The sequence below is a fragment of the Nomascus leucogenys genome, chromosome 21 (assembly GCF_006542625.1).
Source record: "Nomascus leucogenys isolate Asia chromosome 21, Asia_NLE_v1, whole genome shotgun sequence".
Classification (NCBI taxonomy): domain Eukaryota; kingdom Metazoa; phylum Chordata; class Mammalia; order Primates; family Hylobatidae; genus Nomascus; species Nomascus leucogenys.
The window spans coordinates 60562493-60578699 of record NC_044401.1 but is presented as its reverse complement, the minus strand read 5'-3'; the positions used below and the strand labels follow the sequence as shown (position 1 = coordinate 60578699).

The 16207-nt window shown below is 42.6% G+C and overlaps 1 protein-coding gene across 8 annotated transcripts in view; it reads left to right on the top strand.

Annotated features, from left to right (window-relative positions):
- The window catches only part of ITPR1 (inositol 1,4,5-trisphosphate receptor type 1), a 359375-nt gene that overhangs the window by 130640 nt on the left and 212528 nt on the right, over positions 1 to 16207 (top strand). For all 8 annotated transcript variants that reach the window (XM_030802235.1, XM_030802234.1, XM_030802233.1 and 5 more), the window contains exon 5: positions 7658 to 7773. In XM_030802235.1, the coding sequence (XP_030658095.1) occupies positions 7658 to 7773 (116 nt within the window). The remainder of the gene's footprint in view (positions 1 to 7657; positions 7774 to 16207) is intronic.

Genomic DNA, 16207 nt, shown 5'->3' with positions numbered 1-16207 from the left:
CCTTGAGCTATAGTTAGAAGACGATGTTCCAGACACCTGCTGGAGAGAAGCCTGGCTGGGATGGAGCCTGTGCATCTCGCCATCCCAGGTGTGGATTTTTACTTAGTCACTTTACTTCTATTTCTATTCCTCAGTTTTACATGCCTTCGTTGTACATGGTACATGCAGCCGCAGAGCCTCAATGGTCCATTTTCTCCCAAGATTTAGTCTCCTGCAGGGTTTGAGAAGGAACAGATGTCTGGACTATGTGGGGTGGGTGGACACAGGGGTCTGACTGCTCTTCCTGTGTGTTTTCGTCCAATCCTCCATTACTGGTCCTCATCCCACTCCTGTCACCCTTGATGCCTGGAGCCCCCAGTTCCTAAACCTTTCCAGGGTTCTGCAGTGCTAATTGCTTCTTTTTTCATAGTACCCTGTGCAGAAACAGAGGCCTCACTTTACTTCATCTGTCAAGCTCCATCCCTCCATCCTCTTTCCATCTTCATTTATTGCGACTTGGGAAGATTGATTTGGGTTTTATAGAAGATGGAGTTGGGTTTTTTGCTTCTAATTTTCTTTGTGGGTTTTTTTTTTTTTTTTTTTTTTGGTGGTAGTGAATAGTAAAGAGAGTAGAAAAGGCCTTATTCTGCTCTATGAAACTCTGAATCAAGTTCAAGCTTTTGTCAGCCTGAATTAAATTATTTTTTGGATTCGAATAGGGGACTGGGATCTCCCTCACTCCAGATGTATAGCTACAGTGGATTTGTGATACTGACTTCCTCAACTTTCCTCCTCTCCAACTCCCCATCCTTCCTCTTTTTCTGCCACCCCCCACCCTCTGACACCTTTAAATAACTGGCTGTTCTATATTTTCAACTTACTAGTTGATGGACAGCCTACTCACTACTCAGCATTTCAGCTTGGATGTTTCATAGGCATCTCAAACTAAGCAGTGCCAAAACTAAAATTCTCGGTGTCCATTCCTCTCCCCACAACCTGACTCCTCATTCTTCCCTTTTTTGGTAGGTACCATCACTGTGTTAGTGTAATGTTGTCACACTGCTACAGAGAAATACAAGATATACAAGAGGTTTAATTGGCTTACAGTTTCACAAGCTTTACAGGATGCATGATGCTGGCAATCTGCTTGGCTTCTGGGCAGACCTCAGGAAACTTACAATCATGGCAGAAGGTGAAGGGGGAGCAGGCACATCACTCATGGCAAAAGCAAGAGCAAGAGATTGAGGTGGGAGGTGCCAAACACTTTTAAACAACGAGAACTTCCGAACACTCACTCAGTATCATGAGCACAGCACCAAAGAGGTGGTGCTAAACCATTCATGAGAAATCCACCCCCATGATCCAGTCACTTCCCACCAGGCCCACCTCTAAACTGGGTATTACAATTCAACATGAGATTTGGTGGGGACACAGATCCAAACCATATCAATCACCAATGTGAAAGCTCCCTTAGAAGCATCAGCCAGGCACACCAGGTTCTTCCTTTGCTAAAGCCTTTGTGTGGTTTCCTACTGTGTTTAGGATGAGTCGATGCCTTCCCATGGCCTGCACTGCCCTGCACAGTGCAGCTTCTGCTTCCCTCTCAAGCCTTATCTTCCGCAGCTCTAGCCTTTGCCTACTACTACCAGTCCTGCTTTTCTACCCAGTCTGTCAGTTTTCTTCCAGCTCAGGGCATTTGCACTTGCTGTTCCCTCTGCCTGAGAGGCTTTGCCCGAGTTTTATGAAGGCTGGCTCCTCCCTTCTCATCCTGCAACTCCAAGTTCAGATGCCACAGTCCTAGAGTTGCCTTTCCTGATGACCCTGTAGAAAGTGTTGCCTCCGCACCTCAGCCCTAGTGCATCCATAGATAAAGTTTGCCTCCATAGTACTTCTAACTTGCTATAATTCAACATGGATATTTGACCAGTTTGTCCCTGTCACTGGTATTGTATTAACAGACTTGTTGGATCCCTGCTGTATTTTCAGCATCTAGTCTTGTACCAGCACATAGTAGACTTTTTTTTTTTTTTGAGAAGGAATCTTGTTCCGTTGCCCAGGCTGGAGTGCAGTGGCACGATCTCGGCTCACTGCAGCCTCTGCCTCCTGGGTTCAAATGATTCTCCTGCCTCAGCCTCCTGAGTAGCTGGGACTACAGGCGCATGCCACCATGCCCAGCTGATTTTTGTATTTTTAGTAGAGATGAGGTTTCACCATGTTGGTCAGGATGGTCTCAATCTCTTGACCTCGTGATCTGCCCGCCTTGGCCTCCCAAAGTGCTGGGATTAGAGGCATAAGCCACTGTGCCCAGCCTTTGACTTTCTTTATTTATTTATTTTGAGATGGAGTCTTGCTCTGTCTCCAGGCTGGAGTGCAATGATGTGATGTCAGGTCACTGCAACCTCCGCCTCCCGGGTTCAAGTGATTCTCCTGCCTCAGCTTCCTGAGTAGCTGGGACTACAGATGCCCGCCACCACGCCCAGCTAATTTTTGTATTTTTAGTAGAGACGGGGTTTCATCTTGTTGGCCTCCATCTCTTGACCTCGTGATCCGCCTGCCTTGGCCTCCCAAAGTCCTGGGCTTACAGGTGTGAGCTACCGCACCCGGCCTAACATTTTAATAAGTAATAATTGAATCCAAGAGTGAACACTGTGAAGCTTAGAGCTGAAAGTGACTTCAGTGGACGTATCTGCAGTTGTTTCTGGAGCACTAGGGATTGTAGCACGTTTAAATCATTAATTCAACACCATTGTTGTGCTCCTACTCAATCTTTAGACCTTGGGCTACCAAAGCATACAAAACAGACAGAAGTCTCTGCCTTCAGAGACCTTACAGTCTAGAGTTGAAAGTTCTAGCAGTGGGGAGGAGGGCGTGGACACAGTGGGGTTTCTGCTGGTCTGGCAACCTTTATTCTTTTACTTGGTCACTGACATGGGTACCTCTGAAGGTCAGCTGACTTTTTTGCTTTCTCACTTTGCTTCTGCCCCGATCCAGAGTGCTGGAAGCACACCTGTGGCTCCCCTTGCTCCTGTCTTCTCTTAAATGTGCACCACCAGTCCTGATTTGATAGTCAAACTCATCTATAAAGCAGTTGAGCATTCTCCCTCCAGCCAGGCTCCAGCATGCCCTTGATACAATGGAAGCTCACCTGTGGCCTGTTCTGTCTGGCTTCTAGCCCACCCAGCCCCTTAACGCCTACTCCAACCCCTTTATTCAGCTGCATTCTCCTTCGCTAACTCAATGTGGCATATGCTCAAACTTCAGAATATTCTACCATAATTTTTTGAAAGCTAGCTTAGTTTATTCCTCAAAGGCCTAAAATAACACTTGTCACATAAGACATTCTTTGTGGCATTTCTTTGGGGTGAGTTCAAACCACAGTGTATGTGTGTGTGCATGCATGCATACGCACAATATGTACACACATGTGCTCTCCTTCCCCCAAATAAATATTAAATATATTCCTCTGGTTTTCCTGTATTTGTACATTTCTATACTTAGCAGAGTATTAGGACCCAGTTGAAGTTTAATTTTGCTCTGCTGTGCCATCCAAATAGCAAAGGGCAATATGGAACCTACAAATTGCAAAATTTTGGAAGGTTATTCTAACATTACATTTGAATTGCTTAATTTAATTTTCACTTTGAATCAGTTGCTAAGCAACTGGGAAGGCAGGGCAAAATCAGCAAGGCTAATTTGGTTCTGTTACTAGTATGTTAGCATCTCTTATATTTACACAGACAGTTGGTTGTAAATACACTTAATGCAATGCAATGCTCTGTTTTGCCCAAGGAAAATAGTTGATGTGGAAGTTAGAGCAAGGCTTTGGTTGGACTGAGGTTATTTAAATACACCCTCTCACCTTAGGGGAATGTAAAGTTATGTGAAGTTTTGAGCTTGTGATGCAGCCCCTTTGTTAGGTGAGGTGCTTGACTTGGTGGTACCATGAACAGTTGTAAAATGCTTTCCATTGTCTGTTATCCTTTGGCATCATGAATCCACCCTGATTGTCCCCCACATCTACCTAAATCAGTTTTTTGGGAATGCATACCGTTTAGTGTCATCATATGAAGCACGCTGGAGAGAAAAGAATAGGTCATTTTACTCTCTATAACTTACTATTGGTGAAAATTGACATTGTTAACCTCATTTGGTCCATAAAGTAAGTCATGTGTCAAATGTTAATGCCAGTGACTTAAATATTTTGAATATTTTAAAAAGTCGTGTGGTCATTAAGGAAGCCATTCTGGCCCAACCCAGATTCCCGAATTAGAGGAAAGTAGAAGTTAATGAATAAGATTAAGATTAAACAGTAAGACTGGGTGCAGTGTCTCACGCCTGTAACCCCGGCACTTTGGGAGGCCAAGGTGGGTGGATCACTTGAGGTCAGGAGTTCGAGACCAGCCTGGCCAGCATGGTGAAACCCCATCTCTACTAAAAATACAAAAATTAGCTGGGCATGGTGGTGAGCACCTGTAATTCCAGCCACCTTGGGAGGCTAAGGCAGAAGAATCACTTGAACCCGGGAGGCAGAGGTTACAATGAGCCGAGATCGTGCCACTGCACTCCAGCCTGGGTGACAGAGCAAGACTCTGTCTCAAAAAAAAAAAAAAGAAAAAAGATTAAACTATAATGCAGTATTCTGTCATTTGTTGTTTATTATAGTTTTATATTATCATTAACACCTTGAAACACATAGATGCTTTGGGATAATGTTCAGGCCTGTGTCAAAGATGGGATAGTTAATGTAAACTATTGTCTCCTGGTCGTGTATGGTTATTCATGGAGTGAATGGAGAATTCACATATATTAATATTAAGCTGGTGGGAAAACTGCTTCTCTGGAAATAATGTCATTAAATTGCCACTAATATAGCAAATGACCATGACCTGTGTCTTTCCTAAGAAGTGGGGAGAGCAGGCTGGTCTTTTAAACTGGTCTCCTGCTTTATCTTTTGTTTTCCAAAGTCCCAGAGAGTATCCTTCATATGCAGTAAAAATTATTCAGCAGATGGGTTAGATTCTTGATAAAGATAGCTATCACAGTCCCATATTTACCTTATAACTGCCTGTGACTAGGTAGAAATATTTAGTGATGAAGGAGATTACAGAAACTGGAAAAGTACCTATTCCTTCTACAATTAAATGATCTTTTTTTTTTTTCTGAACCATCTCAGGTATTTGTGTGTGCAGTACATAGTAACAGTTAATTATGGATCATGACTAGAAGAAAGAGTGATCCAAATTAGAGGAAAGACCTAGTGTTTATGTACTTGACAGCAAATCCATTTTTCTTACTTTGAGATGTTTATTTGACTAGGACAATAGCTAGGTATTTACCTGTTCAAGGTACTTTAAGGGAATCGGTTTTAATGAATAGGTAAGAATAAGTGTACAGTTAGTAACTTCCTTAAATGCTTGTCCAGACCTACTTTCAGGGTGTCATTTTTCTCAATATCAGTATCCACTTCAAGTTCATTAAATTTTTATTTTTATTTTTTGAGACGGAGTCTCACTCTGTCACCCAGGCTGGAGTGCAGTGGCATGATCTTGGCTCACTGCAAGCTCTGCCTCCCGGGTTCATGCCATTCTCCTGCCTCAGCCTCCCGAGTAGCTGGGACTATAGGCGTGTGCCACCATACCCGGATAATTTTTTGTATTTTTTAGTAGAGGTGGGGTTTCACCATGTTATCCAGGATGGTCTCGATCTCCTGACCTCGTGATCCACCCGCCTTGGCCTCCCAAAGTGCTGGGATTACAGGAGTGAGCCACCGCACCTGGCCCAAGTTCGTTAATTTTACTCTTCAGATATTTACTATTTGAAAACTCAGTATGTTAAAATGTAAACTTTTCATGGGAAGTGTCAATTTTAAATATTGGTTTCCTAGAGCAGTTATTGGTTTGTTGATGACATATCCCTGTCAGAAAAATCTGGTGAAGGCCAAATCTTAGCTACTTGAGAAGCTGAGGCAGGAGGATGGCTTCAGCCCAGGAGTTCCAGGCTGTAGTGTGCAATGATTGTCTGTGAATAGCCATTGCACTCCAGCCTGGGCAACACAGCAAGTCCCCATCTCTTAAAAAAAAAAAAAAATTGGTGGCTATACCGTAAACTTTCTGTGTGTGTGTGTGTGTGTATTTTTAAAAGTTACAAACATGCGTTATTGTAGTAACACATTGTAGGCATTATAAAACAAGTGGAAAGTAGAAGGTAATAACTCAGATTAAGATTAAACAATAATGTATCCTGTTATTTATGGTGGTTTCATATTATCATTAATACCTTAAAACACACAGATGCTTTAGGGTAGTGTTCATCATTAAGAACAACATTTTAAGTGGCTTCATTGATGATTTTTAATGTCTGGATGGCTTTTTCCAGATTGGATTAGATCATCATTCTTTTTACTTTACAGGAGCTCTAAGGGAAGGGTCGGTTCTGCCTTTTTTGGTTTGCTGGGTTGCATTACTATTATCTTTGATGTTTTGATTTTTCTGCAGATATCTTTTGAAGCCACTTGTCCATTTTGTGAATGTTGGTTACACCACATAAGACAATGTATAAAGTTGTATAAGCCAAGGCATACTAAATGGAAGCACATCACAGTGCACTGAGAGTGAGGGGACAAGGGCACAGACTATCGAAATGCCACTTTATGTATTTTCTTTCTGTGCCCCAGAAGGTCATCTTGCACACAACAATACTCAAGAGACCACTGCCCTAGGAGAGCCCTCCAAATAAGCATCTTATTTATTTATTTATTTTTGAGACAGAATCTTGTTCTGCCACCCAGGCTGGAGTGCGGTGGTGTGATCTTGGCTCACTGCAACCTCTGCTTCCCAGTTTCAAGCGATTCTTGTGCCTCAGCCACCAGAGTAGCTGGGATTACAAGCGCATACCACCATACCTGGCTAATTTTTTGTATTTTTTAGTAGAGACGGGTTTTCACCATGTTGACCAGGCTGGTCTCAAACTCCTGACCTCAAGTGATCCACCTGCCTCAGCCTGCCAAAAAGTGCTAGGATTACAGGCATGAGCCACCATGCCGGGCCTGTAATATTTTTTCTAAATTGAATAGTACTGAAGAGAGTTGGATTTGTATAAAAAATACTTTTATGCATTGTTGTATACAGCAAGGACTATTTGTCCTTGTATTTATTTGTTCATTGTAAAGGAAAGGAGATAACTATGGGGTAACATTAACAACATGGCAAAGCCCGTCTCTACTAAAATATAAAAAATTAGCCAGGCTTGGTGGCATGTGCCTGTAGTCCCAGCTACTCAGGAGGCTGAAGCAGGAGAGTCACTGGAACCCAGGAGGCGGAGGTTGAAGTGAGCCGAGGTCATGCCACTGCACCCCAGTCTGGGTGACAAAGGGAGACTCTGTCTTAAAAACAAAAAAGCAAAACAAACAACAAAAAAAAAACAAAACACAGAATTTGTACAGCTCTGCTACCAACTAGTTCTGTAGAACAATTGACTCACTTTCTGTAAGCCTTGGTTTCCTCAGTGGTGGTGGCAATTAAATTTAAAAAGAGATTTGTCAAAGAGCTTTGTACTCTCATTTTATATCTATGTATGATGTAATTTTATGTAATTTTTTTAAGCGGAAAGCCTTTTTTTCCTTAGGCGGAGTCTCTATACACCCTCAATAGCAATTTCTGTTTGTTTGCTTCACTTCTAGACTGCCTCTTTAAGCTATGTCCCATGAACCGCTACTCCGCCCAAAAGCAGTTCTGGAAAGCCGCTAAGCCTGGGGCCAACAGCACAACCGATGCAGTGCTACTCAACAAACTGCACGTATGTATTGCGATGGGGCTGTCGATGGGGCAGTAGTGAGTGGCTGCCTTGGTGGTATCTGGGTGCAATGGTGGGAGACTGCTTATGCAACCCTCCAATTCTAGCTGCTGGCTTTCTATTTTTTTTTCATGAAGGGGTAGAAGGGATCTGACCCTAGAGAGGGATAGATCCTAGTCATCTTGAGATGTCTGGAGAGTTCTTTTCTCAGCCACTCTCTTTGCATGGGTAGCTTTGGATGGAGAAGTGCTTACGAGCACAGGCACTGGAAGCAAACTGGCTAGAATGGAATCCTGCCTCCACCACTCAGTGACCGGTGCTCTTGGGCACGTTATGTGCTATTTTCCACTTCTGTTATGTTATCTGTAAAATGGAAATGGCAGTACTCACCTCAGGAGGTCATTGTGAGGATTACAGAAAATGAGACATAAAAGCCACATGAACAGTGCCTGGCACATAATAAATGCTTGATAAGTTTTGTCTGTTAGCATTGTATCTATCGTGTTATCTGGCATATTAAAGATGTGCTCATTCCACTGCTGATGTGCTGTGTGACCATAGCAAGTTTTTGAGCCTCTGTGATCCTGTTTCACCTTCTGTAAAATAATGTCATAGTTCTTTTAGTGCCCTGCATTCCGAGGCTAATCAGGAAGTTCTCTGAGATGTTTAGAAGGAGAGATGACGTATAGCCAGTGTACTAATATCGAAATTGTACCCCATTTCCTGTTCCCTGACCTACTTCATTTTCTCCCCGTCATGTAACATCATCTTTCTAATGTATTTTGGTTACTAGCTGTCTCCCTCCTCTGGCATGTAAGCTTCATGAGGGCCCAGGTCTGTGTCAGTGTTGCTTGTTGCAGTGGCCTTTGTGTCTACAACAAGGTTAGGCACTTACCAGGCACTCAATCAAATATTTCACAGAATACACAGTGATCTTTCCTGGGGCTCAGTGATGACAGCTGAAGACCTAGAGCATCTGTGAGCCCCGAGCAGCTCAAGAGGTTCTGCCTGTCACCTTGCTCCATTTTTGACTAGCATATGGCTAAGTCACAGCCAGCTGCATTTGGTAAGGTGAGGGTCACGTGAAGGGATTCCTACATTCAGTGTGTGTTGTTTCAGACGGGATGTGATGAAAAGCCCAGGCTCCTCACTTCAGGGAGCTTACAGTCCAGCATGAGGACACGTAAGCATGAGACACGTAAGCTCACTCCCATTGAACCTAACATGAAATCCAGACTTTCTTTCATCATCTACAAGATGGTCCATGCCTGGACCCTGCTGTCCCCACATAGGCTTCTTAACTACATTCTGGCCATATGAGCTTTATTTTATTTTATTTTATTTTATATTTTATTTTATTTTTTGAACACCTCAGACTCTCAACTGTCACATGACCTTTGCACCCTCAGTTTGTCCTGTTGAGAACATTGTTTTCCTGGCTCTTCTTGAGCTAGGACCTTTGAGCCTTTGTGTCTCAGCTGAAGTGTCATCCCAGCAAGGTCTTCCCCTCCCACTTTATCTAAGAGATGTCTTGCTTGTTTTTCTCCATGACAGCACCCTGTTTATGTCTTACTCAGCCCTGATCAGGGTCTGCAATTATATTTAGTAGCTTCGTTAATTATCACCTGTCGCTTATTAGAATGACAGCTCTACCAGGTTGTGGCATTATCTCTCTTGCTCACTACTGTATCCCAGCTTCTGTAATAGTGTCTGGCACATAGTAGGTGCTCAGAAGGAATTACTGAATAATGAATGAGCAGTGTGCTAGGCGCTAGAGATAGACGTATGACAGTCTTAACCCTGTGGGAGCTGAATATCAAAGAATAAAGACGCAGTGATAAGTAGTATATTACAGGACAAACCACACAAAGCTGTGGGAGCACATAGGAAGGGTGCCAAATCTGTCTTTGCTGGATAAGAGGGTGTGATACAGTGCTCAGGGAGGGCTTCCTGGAGGAAGAAGGAAGTGCCGGGTAAGCCTCATTTGGAGGCATCCATGGGATTTAGAGGGTAGAAGAAGAAGAAACAATGGACTCAAAGACTTGGAGGCTAGTGATTGCTTTGAAGACTTCTGGAATTACATCATTATTTTAATAATGAAGATTATATCAGACATCCTCAATCCCAACAAAACAATTGTACCTTCTTTAGAGCAAATATTATATGGCTTTATGAACATGTAATAAAATTCATAATAGATACCAATTTTAAAAAATTATAAAGGAGAAATAAAAGGAAAGTAATAAATTATATAGTAAATTGAGTACTCTTCTTAAGTCAATGCTCAAGGATGACTACTCTAGAAGACATGAGGAAGTAAGTGCTTGCACCTCTTTGTATAAACCCCATGAGTGAGGCAGCTGTACACTGTGACTGGTGCAGGTATATGGTGTTGGCAATGTGAAAAGCATGTTATCTGTGATGTGGTTTTCTAAAAGGGCTTCAATCACAATCACAAAAGACATAATCTCAAGTGCCATAATCCCAAATGTTGAAATCCCTAAAAATTCAATTCCAAAAGTCTAAATCCCTAAAGTGTAAAATCCTGAAAATCACCGTCATAGGATAGCTGCATGTTAGGCGAGCTCCTAGAACTGTCTCTGTTTAAATGCCCATGATCTATTCCTGCAATACACTTTTTCTTATATCTGATTTTTAAAGTTTTTTTTTTTACTATTTTAAATTGTCAGCATTATTATTATTATTATTTTTAAGGCAGAGTCTCACTCTGTTGCCCAGGGTGGAGTGCAGTGGTGCCATCTTGGCTTACTGCAACCTCTGCCTCCCGGGCTCAAGCGATTTTTCTGCCTCAGCCTCCCGAGTAGATGGAATTACAGGCATGCACCACCACACCCGGCTAATTTTTTTGTAGTTTTAGTAAAGACAGCATTTCACCATGTTGGCCAGGCTAGTCTCGAACTCCTGACCTCAAGTGATCCACTGCCTCGGCCTCCCAAAGTGCCGGGATTATAGGGGTGAGCCACCGCGCGTGGCCCTGTCAGCATTATTTTTCGCAATTCACTATGCTATGTATTTCATCTTCGCATCATTTTCAATATTGGAGGTTTAAATTGTGTGGAGACTAATATTGGAGAGTTCTGATTCATTTTATGCATTCTTTTGCAAGTTTAACTTCATGAAAGTGCATTGTCACAACACTGACATTGTGAATACGTAAAAACATGGGAACTTCCCCTGCAAACGAAGAGATGTTCTTCCTCGATGAATGAAGAGATGTTTGTGTTTGTGAAAGATAAAATTACTTGAGCTCTCAGCTCTTTGGGCGACTGCATATCCAGTGGTGACCCTCTGTGGTTTTGATCGATCTCGTGAAAAGACTCAGGTTGCTGGTCGTGGTATTTCAGATGACTGCGGTATGAGCTTGGTGCACACAATCACCAACCATAGTGATACACGATTTTACATTTCCGTTTTTGACCTATTTCTTTATGGTTAATCTGTGCATAATCCCTGTGACCATTGTTAGTATACCTGAGTGTTTATGCTTGCAAAAATATGTATGTTATTATTCCCCATTTTATTGTATAAAATGGCCTGTAAAGTGTTCTGTTGTGTTTTTACATGTTTCTCAAATCCCCTTTTAAAAATATCAATCTCTTTTAAAGAATTTTAAAATTATTTTTTCCGGAATTATATTTTGGGGATTTTGGTCTTTTTTGACCTTTGGGGATTTTGTCATTTGGGATTATGGCATTCAGGATTGTTGTGCCTTTTGGGATTATGATCATATCTTTTTCCAGAATAATCAGCAGTTCTTGATCATGTTATGAATAATGCAAAGTACACTCTTTTCTTTCTTAAGTAGTACTTGCACTTTTGGAAAATTTATTAATAGTATTAATAAAACCATGGAAAGCTGTGATTTCTGTTGATATGTAAAATGGAGCGGTGTGCTAGCTTCAGGTAATTACAGATACTCCCAGGCTGGAGTGCAATGATGCCATCATGGCTCACTGCAGCCTTGACCATCTGAGCTCAAACGATCCTCCTGCCTTAGCCTCCCAGAATGCTAGGATTATAGGCATGGACTACTGCTCCCAGCTGACAGATAGCTTTTTAACTTACGTGAATGTCCAGGTAGACATAGAATTGTATGGGATAAATGATGGTTCATCCTTGCATAGGATTGTAACATGCGTTCACTGTACCCAGCATCCCTAGCTCCTGTCCACTGAACATCAGTAGCACCCTCTTCCAGTCATTGCAGCAATCCATAATCTCCCCAGTCTGTGCTGGGAACATGGGAATCGAGTTGAATAGGTGGGAAAGGTTGGTCAATCCTGCATGTATATGTATTTAGTGCATACACCCATAGGGGACTATCTCTCTGGAAGGTCTATGTGTCTTTAGTTGTCCTGACTTTGCTTTTCTGGTATAAAGATGATTTTGTTCAGTGAGATCTTATTAATACATCTCCAACTCTTTCCTCCCTTACGCTTTTTACCACAGGGGTTGTAAATTCAGATTCCTCTTGGCCATACAGGAAACCAACAGGAATAAAGTGGGCTTGGTGGGTAGTGTTGCCAAGTGGAGAGTCCCGTGGGTGGGTCTGGAGGGGCAGCTCTACTTCCCTACTGTCACTGCCTGGGAATGTGGGCTGAGAGCTGCTGCCACGTCTTCCGCTTTTTAAGAGAAGATAAAAATCCATGCTTTTGTGTGTAATATCTCACTTTTAAAAAGATGTTGGGAACTAATTCAATTAAGGCTTGAAATATACACTCAACACCAAAAGAAATGGCTCAGGCTGGATGTGGTTCTTCAGCCCCGTTTGCAACCTGTGCTCTATATGTTATGTTTTATCAGCAAGTCCTTTTGACACTCCTTCCTATGAATGAACGGTGAAGAAAACAGCATGGCTGAAAAAAGTTCAATCATAAGGTGATCAAAAATTGTCAACTCCTTATTAAAAAGAAAAAAGAGAAAACAGTGATCTCTCTCATGCTGTTTATGCTTTTAAAAAATAAAAATGGAAGCCAGTTCTTTTCCGTGATTTAAGATTACTAATGTGACTTTCAGGTCTTCTTTTTGTTTGTTTTTTTTGAGATGAGGTCTTTCTCTGTTGCCAGGCTGGAATGTAGTGGCACAATCTCAGCTCACTGCAACCTCCACCTCCCGGGTTCAAGCGATTTCCCTATTTCCCTGCCTTAGCCTCCTGAGTAGCTGGGACTTCAGGGGTGCATCACCACGCCCGGCTATTTTTTGTATTTTAGTAGAGACCAGGTTTTACCATTTTGGCCAGGTTGGTCTCGATCTCCTGAACTCATGATCAACCTGCCTTGGCGTCCCAAAGTGCTGAGATTACAGGCATGAGCCACTGCGCCTGGCCTCAGGTCTTGAATGTTGACTTTGTGCTTCACTTTCTGCAGTTCCTACTTTCCTGCTTGGCTGGAACTTTTCCCCCTAGTGTCTTAAAGTTATCTACATGTTTCATTCAATTTACATTCCCACCAGCCAATACGATGTTGTATTTTGGACAGCCACTTTGCCTTTGTGACTGATGGCCAGTCTCCAGTGGGTTTTCATTTTTATTTTTGTCAACTACTGTGCAGCACCCCAATCAGAGGTCAGATTATTTTAAATTAATGCCATTTAAGGAATTAGTTGTCTAGAGCACTTGACTTCCTTTTGACAAGGATAAGCAACATAAACAGCACTTTGAAGGAGAGTGACATCTAGTGGCTGGTTACTGTCTATGCTTTTTCCTTCTGCAGGAATAACTGGATTTTGACTCTCTTGGTCATGATTTCCTAAGGGTCTCTTGACAAAATGAGGTTCTTCCCATCCACAAATCACATAATTTCTTCTGAAGGCCATTACTACTGTTTTCTGACAGCAGCATAGCTGTTACCTTGAAACAAGCACCTACATTGTTTTGTTCTGAGAAATGATTACTTAAGTCACAGCTTTGACCAGCTAGGAAGAGCCAGAGTGATAGGTCCTTATTGTCTGGGTACTACATTGCTTGTTTTTAGAAGCCTTGCTTCAATATCACATTACATGATTCAGAGCTTGTTGACTTTAACAAAATGACCTTTCCTCACTGTTTGTCACCTTTCTATTGTCATTCAATAATAGTTTCTCCATCTCTGAAATAAAATAACAGATGGCTATGATGGGGCAGACCGTGATGTTGCTTAGGGAACATGGTGAATAATAGTGGTAGAAGCCATATCACAGAGTGGTTTTTTTTCCCCCTTAGAAATTAAAAACAGCCCGCAAGCCATTATTCAAGGGAAAAGAGTAATAGATATTTAAATTATCAGGATTTTAAAGTAATGAAAAGGTAACACATTTAAGATGCCTTTTTTGTTTTTTTTTTGAGACAGTCTCACCACTCTATCACCCATGCTGGTGTGCAGTGACATGTTCATGGCTCACTGCAGCCTCAACCTCCTGGGCTTAAGTGATCCTCCCACCTCCCTGCCCAGTAGCTGGGACTACAGACACACACCACCATGCCTGGCTAGTTTTTGTATTTTTTGAAGAGTCGGGGTTTTGCCACATTGCCCAGGCTGGTCTTGAACTCCTGAGCTGAAGCAATCCACCTGCCTCGGCCTCCCAAAGTGCCAGGATTACAGACATGAGCCACGGCATGACTTTAAAAAATTCAGAGTACTTGACACAGAGACTTTAAAAAATTCAGACTGCTTGACACAGAGACATGATGAAGATGTTTTCGAAGAAATTACACACGTGTATTTTAGGAGGAGAATTCCAAAATACATGAGTAGGAGAAGCAAAAAAATATTAATTGATGTGATTCCTAAATTGTGTTCCTCAAAGATAACCTTGGGTTTTATTTTGATGTTTTGATTCTGTTCTTGTGTCTCCACATTTTAAACTATCAACAGGAGTATGTTATTCACTTCCCTTTCTTGTCGCCCAGGCTGGAGTACAGTGGTGTGATCTTGGCTCACTGCAACCTCCACCTCCTGGGTTCAAGTAGTTCTCCTGCCTCAGCTTCCTGAGTAGCTGGGATTACAGGCATGCACCACCGCACCTGGCTAATTTTTGGGGGTATTTTTAGTAGAGACAGGGTTTGGCCACGTCGGCCAGGCTGGTCTTGAATCCCTGACTTCAGGTGATCTGCCTGCCTCAGCCTTCCAAAGTGCTAGGATTACAGACGTGAGCCACCATGCCTGGCCTCTATCCTCATTTTTAGTGACTACACGGTTACTTCCTTGTTTGGCAGTACTGTAATTTTAGATAACCAGCCTCTATGGGCAGAGGTTAGGTAGGGAGTGATATTCAGGATCCTGACAACCTTTGCCATTTTGAAAAAAAGTTGTATGGCCTTGTGCGTATGCCAGGTTGTCCTCTTAGGAGAAACTCCTAGAAGTGGAATTGTTAAGTCAATGTTATGTCGAGTGAAAAGTTTTTTGGTCAGTATTGCCTGAGTATCCTTTAGAAAGGTGCTAACTCAGTAAAGGTGCTAAGTCAGTATCTTTCTTTTTTGGGGGGGTGTGGGGGGACGAAGTCTTGCTTTGTTGCCCAGGCTGGAGTGCAGTGGCACGATCTCGGCTCACTGCAAGCTCCACCTCCCAGATTCATGCCATTCTCCTGCCTCAGCCTCCCGAGTAGCTGGGACTACAGGCGCCCGCCACCACGCCCGGCTAATTTTTTGTATTTTTTTTTTAGTAGAGATGGGATTTCACTGTGTTAGCCAGGATGCTCTGGGTCTCCTGACCTCGTGATCCGCCTGCCTCAGCCTCCCAAAGTGCTGAGATTACAGGCATGAGCCACCGTGCCCAGCCGAAAGGTGCTAACTCAGTATCTGCTAACTCAGTATCTCACAGTGAGGGCCCATTATTGGAATGTACTTGAGGGATTTAACCAACGAGATCTCATTCTTTCTGAGGGTGGAAACAGCCTTGATCAGTGGCCTGTAATGTTTGTACCTGGTTACCTTTTCATCCACCTTATGGCCTTGCCTCCTGTTGAACCTGAAAAGAATCATGGATAGTTTTGTCTAAATACCAGACTTGGGTTTGTTTGGTTTTTTTTGGTTTGTTTGTTTGTTTGTTTGTTTGTTTTTGAGGCTGGAGTGCAATGGCATGATCTCAGCTCACTGCAATCTCCACCTCCTGGGTTCAAGTGATTCTCCTGCCTCAGCCTCCCGAGTAGCTGGGATTAGAGGCATGCGCCACCACACCCAGCTAATTTTGTATTTTTAGTAGAGATGGGGTTTCTCCATGTTGGTCAGGCTGGTCTCAAACTCACGACCTCACGTGATCTGCCCACCTCAGCCTCTTAAAGTGCAGGGATTACCGGCATAAGCCACGGCACCTAGCCCAGACTTGGTTTTGTGAGGGGATTTATATAAAAACTAACATGTGAACTGAAATAAATTTGATATTTGTGCATTTAGAAAGAAAAGGAAATGGGGAGTTTTCTCCTTAATGAGAACTTATAGGAA